This window comes from Daucus carota, chromosome 5 (genome assembly GCF_001625215.2).
Source record: "Daucus carota subsp. sativus chromosome 5, DH1 v3.0, whole genome shotgun sequence".
NCBI classification, from domain to species: Eukaryota; Viridiplantae; Streptophyta; class Magnoliopsida; order Apiales; family Apiaceae; genus Daucus; species Daucus carota.
In genome coordinates this window covers 15,723,165-15,735,822 of record NC_030385.2, presented here as the reverse complement: position 1 = coordinate 15,735,822, position 12,658 = coordinate 15,723,165, and the positions used below count along the sequence as shown (strand labels likewise).

The 12,658-nt window shown below is 35.8% G+C and overlaps 1 protein-coding gene across 13 annotated transcripts; it reads right to left on the bottom strand.

Annotated features, from left to right (window-relative positions):
- Positions 1–366: 366 nt before the first annotated feature.
- LOC108223600 (RNA pseudouridine synthase 1) lies at positions 367–11,598 on the bottom strand. 13 transcript variants are annotated; one of them, XM_064093340.1, is made up of 15 exons: positions 10,318–10,340; positions 8,968–9,093; positions 8,358–8,415; positions 8,179–8,241; positions 6,680–6,837; positions 6,207–6,391; positions 5,276–5,420; positions 4,381–4,530; positions 4,084–4,179; positions 3,649–3,744; positions 3,382–3,572; positions 2,987–3,086; positions 2,463–2,557; positions 1,780–2,335; positions 367–658 (listed from the first exon to the last, which is right to left on the bottom strand). In XM_064093340.1, exons 5-12 carry the CDS (start codon positions 6,719–6,721, stop codon positions 3,032–3,034), a joined length of 960 nt encoding a protein of 319 aa, XP_063949410.1. In that variant the 5' UTR covers positions 6,722–6,837; positions 8,179–8,241; positions 8,358–8,415; positions 8,968–9,093; positions 10,318–10,340; the 3' UTR covers positions 367–658; positions 1,780–2,335; positions 2,463–2,557; positions 2,987–3,031. The 13 variants fall into 13 exon arrangements, with proteins under 13 accessions (XP_063949410.1, XP_063949411.1, XP_063949415.1 ...); XM_064093341.1 differs by having other exon boundaries at positions 1,780–2,332; XM_064093345.1 differs by having other exon boundaries at positions 2,987–3,075.
- Positions 11,599–12,658: the final 1,060 nt, after the last annotated feature.

The window sequence follows — 12,658 nt, the reverse complement described above, 5'->3', positions numbered from 1 at the left end:
CAAAGTGCCATATCTTGTGTGTTTCATGTCTTCTACTGATTTTATGTAATACCCACATGATATTAGTAAACCAATGACTAATTGCTAGACAACTCAAGACATAGTACAAGCTTAAGTAGTAATATTGCTATCTACTGGCCTCCCAACTAAAAAGTTTTAATAACTTGAGGATATTAATAGTCATTATCATGGTGTTTGTTCAATCAAAAGGCCGTTAAACAGGCAAAGTGCTTCACTGTTTCAGTAAATTAGGTTTTTACTTTTTACTTTATCTGCAGCCATACACATTCACTTGTAGAAGCTTAGTTATACGTCAAAGGCATCAGCACCCCCCAGATCAGGAGGGGACTTTTTAAAAATTTCCCAGGAGAAAAAGGGGCCTCTAACAGAACCCAGATTGATATCAGCCATTCATAGACTCAGATTATTGAAGCGACCTCTTGGGAAGAAGTAGGTCACATACATGATACATCTGTATAACTTTACACGGATAGGGCTTGTGAACAAATAGAAAATGCAACATGCTTACAATTAATAAACTCAACATTGATACACTGATATAAATACGAAAAAGTGCTATTAGAAAGGATTTATATCTCGCCGCCGCCCTCAATGTCATTTGAAATATTATGGTTTACAGGAGCTGGGTTTTGATTTCCTGATAAAAAGAATGTAAGAAAAACATAATTAAAAACAATTACGTCAACAACATTGATCTTAATAAAGCTGGACTGCACATGTTCGCTGTCCTATATGTTGTTGCAGGTTGCAACAATGGCTAGTAATGTATTAAATATTTATACTCAGATGACTAATTGGTTCACATAGCTTTTTTACTTCTAAAGGGAAAAAGACCTTTATTATTAAATTGATGAATAAAGTATAAACATGACATATGACTACAAAACAATAATATCAAGAACAGTTTGAAAAGCATAAATTTATTGGATAAAAATATCCTTTAGAAAATTAGCTCACGGATACTATTAACCACAAAAAAATGAACTCTGAGTGTATCACATGCATCAGGGACGAAGCCAGCAAATGTATATAGAGGGGGCCAAACTTTTTTTCCCATCAACACTTTTAAATATTCAATGTAGCAAATACACAAAAACACTAGTACAAAATTTATAATAAAGCTCTATGTTCCTTCAAATCACTAAACCCATCTATAATAGAGTCAATACTAAAACTTTTTGCTATTTCTCTATCAATATAAATAAGCATACAATTGAGTATAGAATCAATTTTGACTTGCTTAGCCATTAGTGTAAACAAAAACAGTACATTAACATATAATAATTACAAACAAACTAAGTAACTAAAAAGCAACAAATTAACAATAATAGTAACAGAACTTTAGCCAAACATGTCAATCACACACAATAGTTCTAAGAAGTCTTTAATCAAGCAGATAAGACACATAAAATAAAATCAAGTTGTAATATTTTACAGGGGCCATGTGTTATATTTATATAAATATAAAGACTAAAATATATTTATTTATTTATTTAGAATTATTATAGACATATACCAATATAGTGACAACCCTCGGTGGTGGTGGTGGGGGGCATGGCCACCTCTGGCCCCTATGTAGCCTCGTCCCTAACATGCATCTTCTATGAGCACAGAGGAAATACAATTGGTATATAATGAAGTATAACTTTTTGTTGTTGAAGTTCGTATCAAATGATGAATAAACAGTATTCACTTCTCAAATCAATGAGCTAGTGATAACTGCAAACTGTATTAGAAAATTTACTAGGCAAGACATACCAAATAAAAATGAAGTCTGACTACCAAAGATAGGTGCAGAGCTCCATCAAGTTCCAAAACTTGGAGTTGTACCACTGGCTGCAATGATTCCTGGTTTCTCGAGGAACAGTTTCACCCCATTACCGTTAATATCTTCGGAAGCAGGCTTATTTAAAACAGGAGCCCCCCATGTTATCCCAAAGGCTGAACTGACAGCAGCAGGGCTACTCCCAGTGTTTTCCGATGATTCCCTCTGGTTTGTATCCTTAATTTCAGAAAAAAGTTTGTTCTGAACCGGATTTCCCCAGGACACAGGGAAGCCTGCACTAGCCCCAGAAGAAGCAAATCCAGGTTTCTCTGGCATTTTCTTTATCTCGTTATTATCCTTACTCTCTGAAACGATATTGTTTTGACTGGGATTGCTCCATGACATAGCAAAGCTTGCAGTTGTACTAGCCGGAGGAATCCCGAAGAACGAAGTCTTATTGTTCTCTTTAAGAAGCTTATTTGGAGCAGTTTGGGTGTCCGGAGCAGACTTCACCTTAAGCCAGTCAACAACATCACTAAACTTTACCTGCTACAGAATACAGATATAGAACATGGAAGCGAGTTAATAATGGTTAAGAAACACAACTGCACTTTACAAGCACTTGGAGTTTGGACAGCATAGACTTGGTACAAGACACTAGAATTTCAATACCTACCATTATGTTTGAGGCATGAATCATGATTAATATAGTCTTGGATTCCATCTTCCCAAAGCTCATCCGGGTGATTTTGGAACTGTGTTTGGACCCAGCTGTTTAAGGACACATAGGTAAACATGGATGACAGATGACAAAATAGATAATACAAATTCACGGAAACGACTCAGAGTACGCTAGTAAAAAATTGAGGAACTAAGATCCGCCAGTTTAGCTCAATAGTGCAATCACGGTCAATTCGAGAACCCATCTTAATTCAATCTTCAATAATATTAAAGAAATTAAAAGAACAAAATCTATACATTTGAAGAAAAATATTACACGCCACATACCTAACAAAGGAGGCTCAGTACTACCATGACTTGCCTCATACTGAATAAGTAATATAGATCACATATTTAAGGATATACGCATTGCTACAACTGCGAAAAAATTCCTAAACAAACTAATTCAAATATTTAATGCAGCCTACCACTGACTTGAACAGAAGGTAGGTATGCTGCAATAGAAAAAAAAAAAGGGACCTCGCAAACTGAGTATTGAGAGCTCTGACATGCTGTCTAGATAGCTCATCTCTCCTCATGCCAAGTGATGGTGCCTCCTTCGGTTGTTTCTGCGAAGATTCTGCTTTATGAATATCAAACTCACTTCCCACTAAAAATTTTCTACTCCAAGATTGTTTCATATAATGCACATACAATGTCTTAGAATAGCAGATTAACACCCATACAAGCAGATTAATACCCAAACAAGCAATACACACGCTTATCATATTACTTAACTGTAATTACAATTCTAGCTTCAAGTCAGAATCATTACACAACAATCTCAAAAACAAAAAAAATATCAACAGCAGTTAAGAAAAATCTCCAACAACAGCAATCTCGTCCAAGAAATATAATACTTAATATAGATTTACCTCTCCTGCGATGATGATAGTGACGAAGACAAATATTCATTGTCCAGCTTACATGCAGGGCAAGTGTAAACCTTTGGTGGTGAAGTTAACTTGATGCAATCAAAATGATACCATTTATCACAAGCAATCATTGCTCTCTGATCATAGGGCTTTCGACATATGCAGTAGAGCATACTTCTATCTTGCAATAGCTGCAGTCACACCAAATTATTTGTCACGTTGAAAACAAATGGCACCAACCCATCAGACAAAATTTTGGTTCATTACCTTGAGTTCTTTTTCAACTTCAACAAGCAAATCATTCCCCTCCATTATTAGGTCATAAACTTTATCCAACTCAAGTTCCCCAGAATCCACCAAAACCTGTTCACATGCAAACAAAGTGTCATAAAATACAAGAACATCAAATATGTTCGATTAATGAACACCAACTTCAACCTTCTTGGCCGTATCGACCCATTGCACGGACGGAGCGATGCTTCACTTCAATAAGTGTCTCCCTGAAGTAATCTTTCAATGGTATGCTGATGGCAGAACCCTGAAACATATACTCAATATCATAAACCCTTTTTACCTGTATGTGTGTGTGTGTGGGGGGGGGGGGGGGGGGGGGGGGGGGGGGGATGATGTGAGAGGGAGAGATGTGATTTAAATAACCATAATGGTATAATGATGGTGTACTTCTCTTATATAAACTTCAACCTTCTTAGCCGTATCGACCCATTGCACGGAGCGATGCTTCACTTCAATAAGTGTCTCCCTGAAGTAATCTTTCAATGGTATGCTGATGGCAGAACCCTGAAACATATACTCAATATCATAAACCCTTTTTACCTGTATGGCTGTATGTGTGTGGCGGGCGGGGCGGGGGAGGGGGGGGGGGGGGGGGGAATGATGTGAGAGAGAGAGAGAGAGAGAGATGTGATTTAAATAACCATAATGGTATAATGATGGTGTACTTCTCTTATATAAGTAAGGACTTAGGACCAAGTGTAATACCTCCTTTAAATGACGTTGAATCTGTTGAACTGTAGGCTTCAGCGAAGATTCTAACAGTTTCTGGGCTCTGACTCTCCATGAATTCCTTGCTAAAGCCATCTCAAATTTGCACTTGCTATCATGGTCATACACTCCTGCAGCTTCAACTGCCTGCGCACAGAAGACAGTAGATACATAAGCTTCAACAGACTAGCAGAATGGACAAGAAACCATATAAATGAACCCAACAAGGTAATATTAAAACTTTTATGTGCATGATCATCCATTATCACTGGACCCCACAATGATGTAAAGGGGTAACAGGCATCCATGTAGTGATAGGACATTCGCAGTTCCCCATATATATTCTCAAACATACATACATGTTCATAATTTAATGTATAGTTACAAGTGTGCGCAATAAGTTTCTGCTTAATTGTTATCAACATTCCAGTACCCCATACATACCCGGCTGCTACTAAAAGATTCTTAAATCCTACATAACAAATATATCATTTCCAACTGTGAGATTATGTGATAGTAAATGTTATATAGTTGTATCACGTATGTTCTAACTAGTGATGCAGATTATATGAAAGTCCAAATTGAGATTACAAGTACAATGACAAAGAAAATATAGAATTTTTAAGTTGCAAAAATATCTTGTATAATACACACACACACACACACTCTATTTATTAGCGAACTACATTCGTAGAAGCGATTAGTATTGTAATAAGCCTTTCATGGTTAAGGTCAAAAACATATATCGAAGAGGGTAAAATAGATTTGGCAGGAATAGAAGAGATTTAAGTTGGAGAACATAGTGCTCAGGAGCTATGACAATACTGTCAGAATCGCATAGGCATAAGGCATATCAGCTGCAGATTATGCATGGAAGATCATTAATTAATACCTTTAATGCCGTGGAAAGCTTTTCAGCCACTACATCGAGATCCTTGTCAACATGCGCCAAGACTCTATCAGCTACTTCTGTTAAGCGTGTTCTGCATAATTCAGTTTTTTCAACGATTTGGAGAAGTATTTCCCTCTCCTTAATCCTGGAAAAACCAACTTATCAGCTACCACATCCAATATAAAACAAACAAGTATAAACGATGCATAAGAAACCACCAGAGTCAATGCAGTAATTAAAACTAAGCAGTAATAAATCAGGCATGACATGGTGACAGTTTCCTTTTAGACTGGTTTTTCAGATTGGCTTGATATTAGTACTGGCGTCTAATAAATTTGAAGTAAAAGTCCTTTTAAGAAGCAACACCAACTCTTTTGGATAGAAAATATAATCTCCAGACGTTTGTTAAAAGCTTAGAAAAATGTATGGAGGGAATAAAAACAAAAGTCTTGTTATCTTGGATTCCTTCCATATATATACGAGTCACACTCCATGGAGAACCACCTTTATATAAATTCTAATAGAGAACACCAATATATACACACGAAATACATGTATCAATCTCATTATTCATCAATAACTAATTAGTAAACAAAAAAAAAAGTTTCATCATTTTTCTCCAAGAAATCATTAAAATTAATCGTAATATTCAAACTGGATCTTGAAATTTCAGAAAAGTCCCATCTTTTACGATGCGTGTCAACTCAGTAACAACATTCTCCAGATCATTACATTGTTCAGAATTTTGCACAGCATTTTGAAAGCGGGAGATCCATAAGACAGCATCCTTCTGATATGCACAACATGACCTATACACACACACACACACACTATATATATTGTAAAAGAGGCTGGCCTATTATGATGAATGAAAGAGCATGATAAAGGTGAAAAAGCAAGTGAATTGGAATGCATTTGAACTTATTGATACCTTTTTTGACAATGTACCAATATCAAGCAAATGGAGTTGCTGTTTCTGTAAATTTTATTTTGGGTAGCCTCTGTGTAGTCACCCCTCCCAGCAGCATTAAGAATTAAATTATTTAACTCTGCTAGTGAATGACGGTAAAGGAGGCAATGTTTATTTGCTTTGCATTCACAAAGGTCCTTCCAGTGCTGCATAATAGATACACTTGTATTATATTAGTTTTAGACAAGTAATATCACCCTGAAAGGAATATTATTTCATTAATTGGAAAAGAAGACCAATTTCTTTATGAGAAAGAAATAAGAAGTATGACTTATCAAAATAAATCTATAGATTAATATTATTATTCAAATATTGATAAGCCTCTGACCTCAAGACACACAAAAGTAGACGGCCTACAGCGGTCTACTTTCATTAATTAGATGCTCTGTTAAAAAAATTAAAACCCAATGGTAGGCAACTTATTTCAAATATACCTCTTCGACACCCACATACTGAGGCTGCTCCCGAGGCGACATTAAGGAAGACCGCACAATGCCATTTCTCCAAAGTCATCTCTCCAACTTTTCTCTTTATTGTAAACACGGAGCAATTCCTTCATTAGGTAAGGTGTTACTTTGCTATCAAATTCAGTCTGCAAGCGAGATAAAATTGGTCAAACATATGCCTTAACCACAAAACTAATTACAGTGTCTAACATGATTATAAAGAATGATAGTGCTGGTTGTTGGTGATGACTGATGCAGTGGAGTTTATGGCTAGTTATGAGAAGTGTGTCAAAAGCGGAGCGATCAGCCAATTTCCATTTTATTATTCACGACACTATCACTTGCAAATTCATCTTTAAATTGCTTGATGAACCAGAAAACATCGACAAAATCTGCTATCTTCCATACAGTCTGCTCGTCATATGACTCGTATCAGATTCAACTTTGACCATCACCTTCACCTTAATGATAATACACGACAAATTTGAACACAGGGCCATTTTCCAAAAAATATGAGAGAAGTACCCATATAGGTACGAACTTAATACATATTTGTAATAGATAAGTAACCTGTTGTAGAACCAATCAATTTCTAACAAAATTAATAGAAAATCTAAATACAATGCCACTGATCAACCTTTGCCTTCCTAACTTTTGGCAACAGCATACATATGAAATGGCCGGGAAAATACATCCAGAACCATAAAGCCACATTTGACATAACCTCAATAAAATACACTCAGCTTGTTACTCTGATTACGTTTTGCATACTATTCCATTCGTTGTATTCTAGATCTAAACATTTCCTTTTCATAACTTTAACAAATTCCCCAGGTCCCGACTTCTATGTCCAGACTACAGGCTTGAATTAATGAAAGGGGTCTAGCAGATTAACTGGATTGCAAATAATTGTCACTCTTCATCCCGTCATTACATCTTATCTGAGCACACTTATCTCATCTCTTGACTGATACACAAGAAAGGGCAGGATTCTTGAAATTTTCTCATATGCATTCTGTTAACAGCAGGAAAGGATATTTCTGCTATATATTGGGCCTCCATTCTTTCAGGAGATGGCTAGGTCTCTTTGATGTATACTTGTATGATATTAAGAAGTCTTCAACTCTGATTTCAATTGGATTTTTTCAGTTAGACACTGATACTACTAAGCCTTGTGCAAAAAAAGCAATGGTACTGGTAATCAAGGACTATGATCCAACCATAATTATCTAAACAAGGCAGCCAAATTTCAAAGGCACAAAGTATAAATCATTTCTTATTACTCTATGATAATTCTTGCAGTGAACAGTTATAAAATGACTGAAATATGGAATTTTCAAAAAAAATGAGAACTGAAGGTCACACAATTTATCTCTGTAAACTAAAAAGAATATATAAAAAGTGAGGAAAGGCCTTGGCTACAACACAGATAAGCTCCTCGTGAGATAAAACAGGAGATTTACGATAAAGTTTATAAAGATCCGCACCGGAACCTCCATGAGGAAGCCAATCAGCAGGAGCAAAGTTGACTGCTTCTGCACAATTTAAGCCTGCAAAGTAAAAAGGTCAAAGACTCAAATTGACATCCAAAAGACTAGGGGTCATAGCATAATACATTATCAATTCCCTTAATTGTCATCCTACATGTAGCAACACTTTAGCTTACCACAGTTGAAACCTCCGTGATATGATCTGGGGAAGGTGATGACAAAGTTTCCTGGCTCCTGACAAAGAACATGCACACAACTAAATTACAATCAGTGATATCATTCATATACTCTCAAAATATGTAAACCCACAAAATCGGTTCACGGACATCTTTGTAAGACACAGTGTCGACTAGTACAGAAGAACCACCTACTTGAGCAATATGCAAAAAAATAATTTCCATTTCAGAAGGGAGATAACAATATAGTAGAATCACCTTCGTAGTGTATTATATTCATGTTTATTGTTATCTTCAACCAAGTAACGGAAAAGCGGGCATCAATGTCTACACCCATGTACTCCTACTCCGAGACATCTAGGAGGTAAGAGTTTAAGCAGGTAAAAAGTTTCAAGAATAATCATTCCTTGGATATAAAGTAACGTGTAATAAAGGCATGTCTATGATATATCTTATATATTATGATCGTATCATACTGGCCTAGGACACAGTGTGAGAAGTTTATGGAGCGGATATTCATAATATTAACTCCCCATCACTGCATACTTTGAATATTATTACGACGTAGATGCTAGCATTACATTTTGCCATTTAATTAACTAATAACTACCTTTTACTAACTTCGCTTGAAACTAAAAACTGTTGAGCTCCTCTCCAAGTCTGACAGAATAATTATTTGGAAAATATGGAACCTGAGAACCTGCTAGAGGTCTGTGCAGGGGATGTCTTGGCGACACTGATATAGAAGCAAAAATATCAGCACCAGAAATCCTGAAAACCCTCAAATCACGCATGATATAGCTTGTGCAATGCAATTAATTAATTCTTTACTTGAATTACAAAATGGCGGCCCCTCATATCTTATAAAAAAGTACATATATACCTCACCAGAAAATGCCAGGTAATGTACTCTTCTAAAGAAAACTTATGATTCTTCTCAAGCTATAATTACACCAAGATTTGTTAATTTTTCTCGTCTAAACTGATTAACATGTAGTCTTCGCACAAAAAAAAAAAAAAAACTTATTAAGATGCAGCAATCTTAGTTGTTAACTTCCTCTTTTCTTAGTGTATAAAACATTATATAAATCTTAGTACAGAGACCAACTCGTGCACGTGATAAGATAGAAGGGATGTAGTAGCAGAAGCATCATCAAGTCTTTGAGTCACAACAAAGTCAATAGGAATACAAAAATTTTGTGTGTCACTAATTTACAATATGTAGATCAAGCTAACCATTTTGAGGATGTTTAATTAGAGGTTTTAGAAAGAATAATGACTTGAATTTGACCTTATGTTAATAATATAAACACATGAAGGTAAGGATACAATATAATATATCATTATATTCAGGTCAAACGCAAATAGTTAGAACATGTTCAGCATCTTCAAGATCAAATCATTTGGAAAAAGTACTTCATTATATTCTATGAAGTTCCTTACACATGAAGCATGGAGGAAGCAAAATCAGTTGACTTGATCACATCTTGACTATTTCTAATAAAGAAAAGATCACTGAACATACAAATAAGATATATAATAGAATCCAAAAATATTTACATACATAAAACTATTCATCAGAAATGCAGATAAAAATATCTAATAATAAAAATAAAAATACAATCTACTAGACTTGTAGTTCAACGTTCAGAATGTTTAACAAATCCCACTAAATCTAGGTTTCCATATCAGTTCATTAATTCACATAACTTGTGTAATCACTTCACAGAATATCTACAAAATTAAATTTGAACCTCTATTATAAATTGAAATCACATGTTTGATCAGAAAAAGAACAAAGTAAAAAGGACTAGAACCTGAAGCCAAGCATACATAGCACCAACGAGCCAAAAACATACACAGCACATTCTCAAATTCCAAATATAATAGATAACATAATACTAAGAATCAAAATATTCAAGGGTATTGAAGTCATGCGTCAAGGATGAGGGACCCTCACTTGGGAAGCCAAGGTTACAATGCTTCGCTTGCCCACAAAGGCAAAGGTGCATGAATCACTACGGACAAACCAGTTACTGGATGCTCAAAAGTTAAACTCTCTGCATGAAGCTCATGATGGTCATACACCTTCCCCTTCCATTCACAGACACCTTCATACTTGACATCCCCTCTTATAGAAATTCCAAGGTACTGGCAATGCAAGCGAATTTGATGCGTCCTTCCACTTCGAGGATATGCTCTTACAACAATCTCATCCTTTCCCTCCCCAGAATCAATTACAGATTTCTCCTCAACAATAAATTTACATTTGACTTCTTCTAGTTGAGATGAATCTTTAGTGCAACATTGTCCATTAACAGACAATACTTCAAATGTAGTAGCCATGCCTCTAACAACAGATCCGCCTGGCAGTTTTTTACCTACATCTGATGTAGCATATACACGCCAAGCTCCAAACTTCGATTGACCATGACCGGACTCAATATCGATGCGTTGCCAATTCGGAGCTGCTCCCGTGCAAGAGGCAATGTAAGTTTTCCTAACCTTGTGGTCAGTAAAAGCTTTCACAAGCTTAGCAGCAACTTTATGTGACTTGGTGATTAACATTACACCACTTGTGTCACGATCAAGTCTATTAGCAAGATGGAACTCTGGCTGCTTTTCCTGGGCATCTGAATATTAAAATCCCGGTCTCGAGTTAGGATTCTGATCATTGAAAATATTAAAATTAAAAACGGTCAAAACCACATCCAACTACAAACTCTAATATCCTTAAATATACAACATCCTGAAATAAAATTCTAGTAATTAAGATAAAAGGGTTTTGATATTATTCTCATTGCGATTTTCAGAACTTTTTTTTTGTCAGGATTTTCAGCACATGTTTGATTATATAGAACGTAAAATCATAGATATCTCAAAAATAATCAAAATTCTCTAACAAATCATATCCCAATCAAGAAAAAAAATTCATAAACTCACCGAGTTGATCCGAGTGAAGTGAAGCAGAGAGTAAAGAGGGTACAGAAGCCAACACAGCTTCACAATAAACACCTCGGGGTTTACAAACAGCAAGCAACCAATCATCTTCAAACAAGACATGGGTTCTAGAGAGACTAAAAAGGCTTGATTTTGAAGCAGCAGTCATGGCTCTGCTCAGCTCAATCTCCTTTGATATCAATGGCAGTGGTGGGGACAGTGGCACTGGGTAAATAATTGCATTTTTGGGGTCAATTTCTAAGTGGGTTTTTGGTGAATTAAAATGGGCTTGATCGGCCATTGATAAATATACAAACTTCTCAAAATTATCGAGGAACAAGGGCGGAGGGGAGAAAAGGCCCTCAGTGTCCTCTTTCTTGCGCTTAATGCCCCAATTGTCACGATTTAAAATAATGGCCCTCACTGTCACTCAAAAACGGGGTTTTAACATGCGTTTATCTCATAAACAGCAAACGCTACACGCAGCCACGTTTCACGCTTCCTTATTTAAAAAACAAACCCCTTAACGCCGGTTCGCCGGCGTTTACAAAAACAATTATTCAATATTACATTCGCTTTATTAAATTACGCTTTCGCCCTCCTTAAAACGCTAACCGAAACCACGTTTTCTACTTAATATATAACAAAACCCAATTCAGAATAGCCGAAGTAGCGCATAACAGTAGTCGGCTGTAGCGATTTTGGAGAGAAAAACGCGACTTCAAGCTTCGAATTCAAGTAGGAGGACGTCGTTTCAAGTTGCGAATTAAGTGCTTTCACTCATGAATCTTCAGGTTTGAATTTTTAAGCTGCTATTTAAGTTGCATTTTTTGTGTGTTATATAACTTGGTTGCATATTGAATTGTGCATACATGGTGTTTGATGAATTGTCTCAACTAAATAGTAGCATATCTGTTGCGTTTTATGCTGTGAAACATGTCACACTGTAGATTAGTTGATGAAATATAGACTCTCCAGGTTAATGTCATTTTATACTGTGTACCGAAGGGAACTGTGATGCATATTTTCAAGTGACATTCCAAGTCAACTGATCTTCTATATTGTGTTATATTGTGTACATGTGTATGCTGTGTACTGAAGTGTTTTTTATAACTTGAGTTGATATTGGTGTGTTTGTGAATAGTAATATTAACCAATAGCAATTATTTGTCGATTTTTGAATGTGTCGTTTGAGCATTATCATCTGATGCTTCTTCTGAATTTTGGGTATTTTTAGTATACATTATAGATTTGCAAATTTTTTGATGAATATATTGATTTATAACCTTGTTTAACCTTGTACAACTTTCTGATTTGCAGGATATCAACCCTGGACCTATTGACGGTAGTCTCCTTCATTT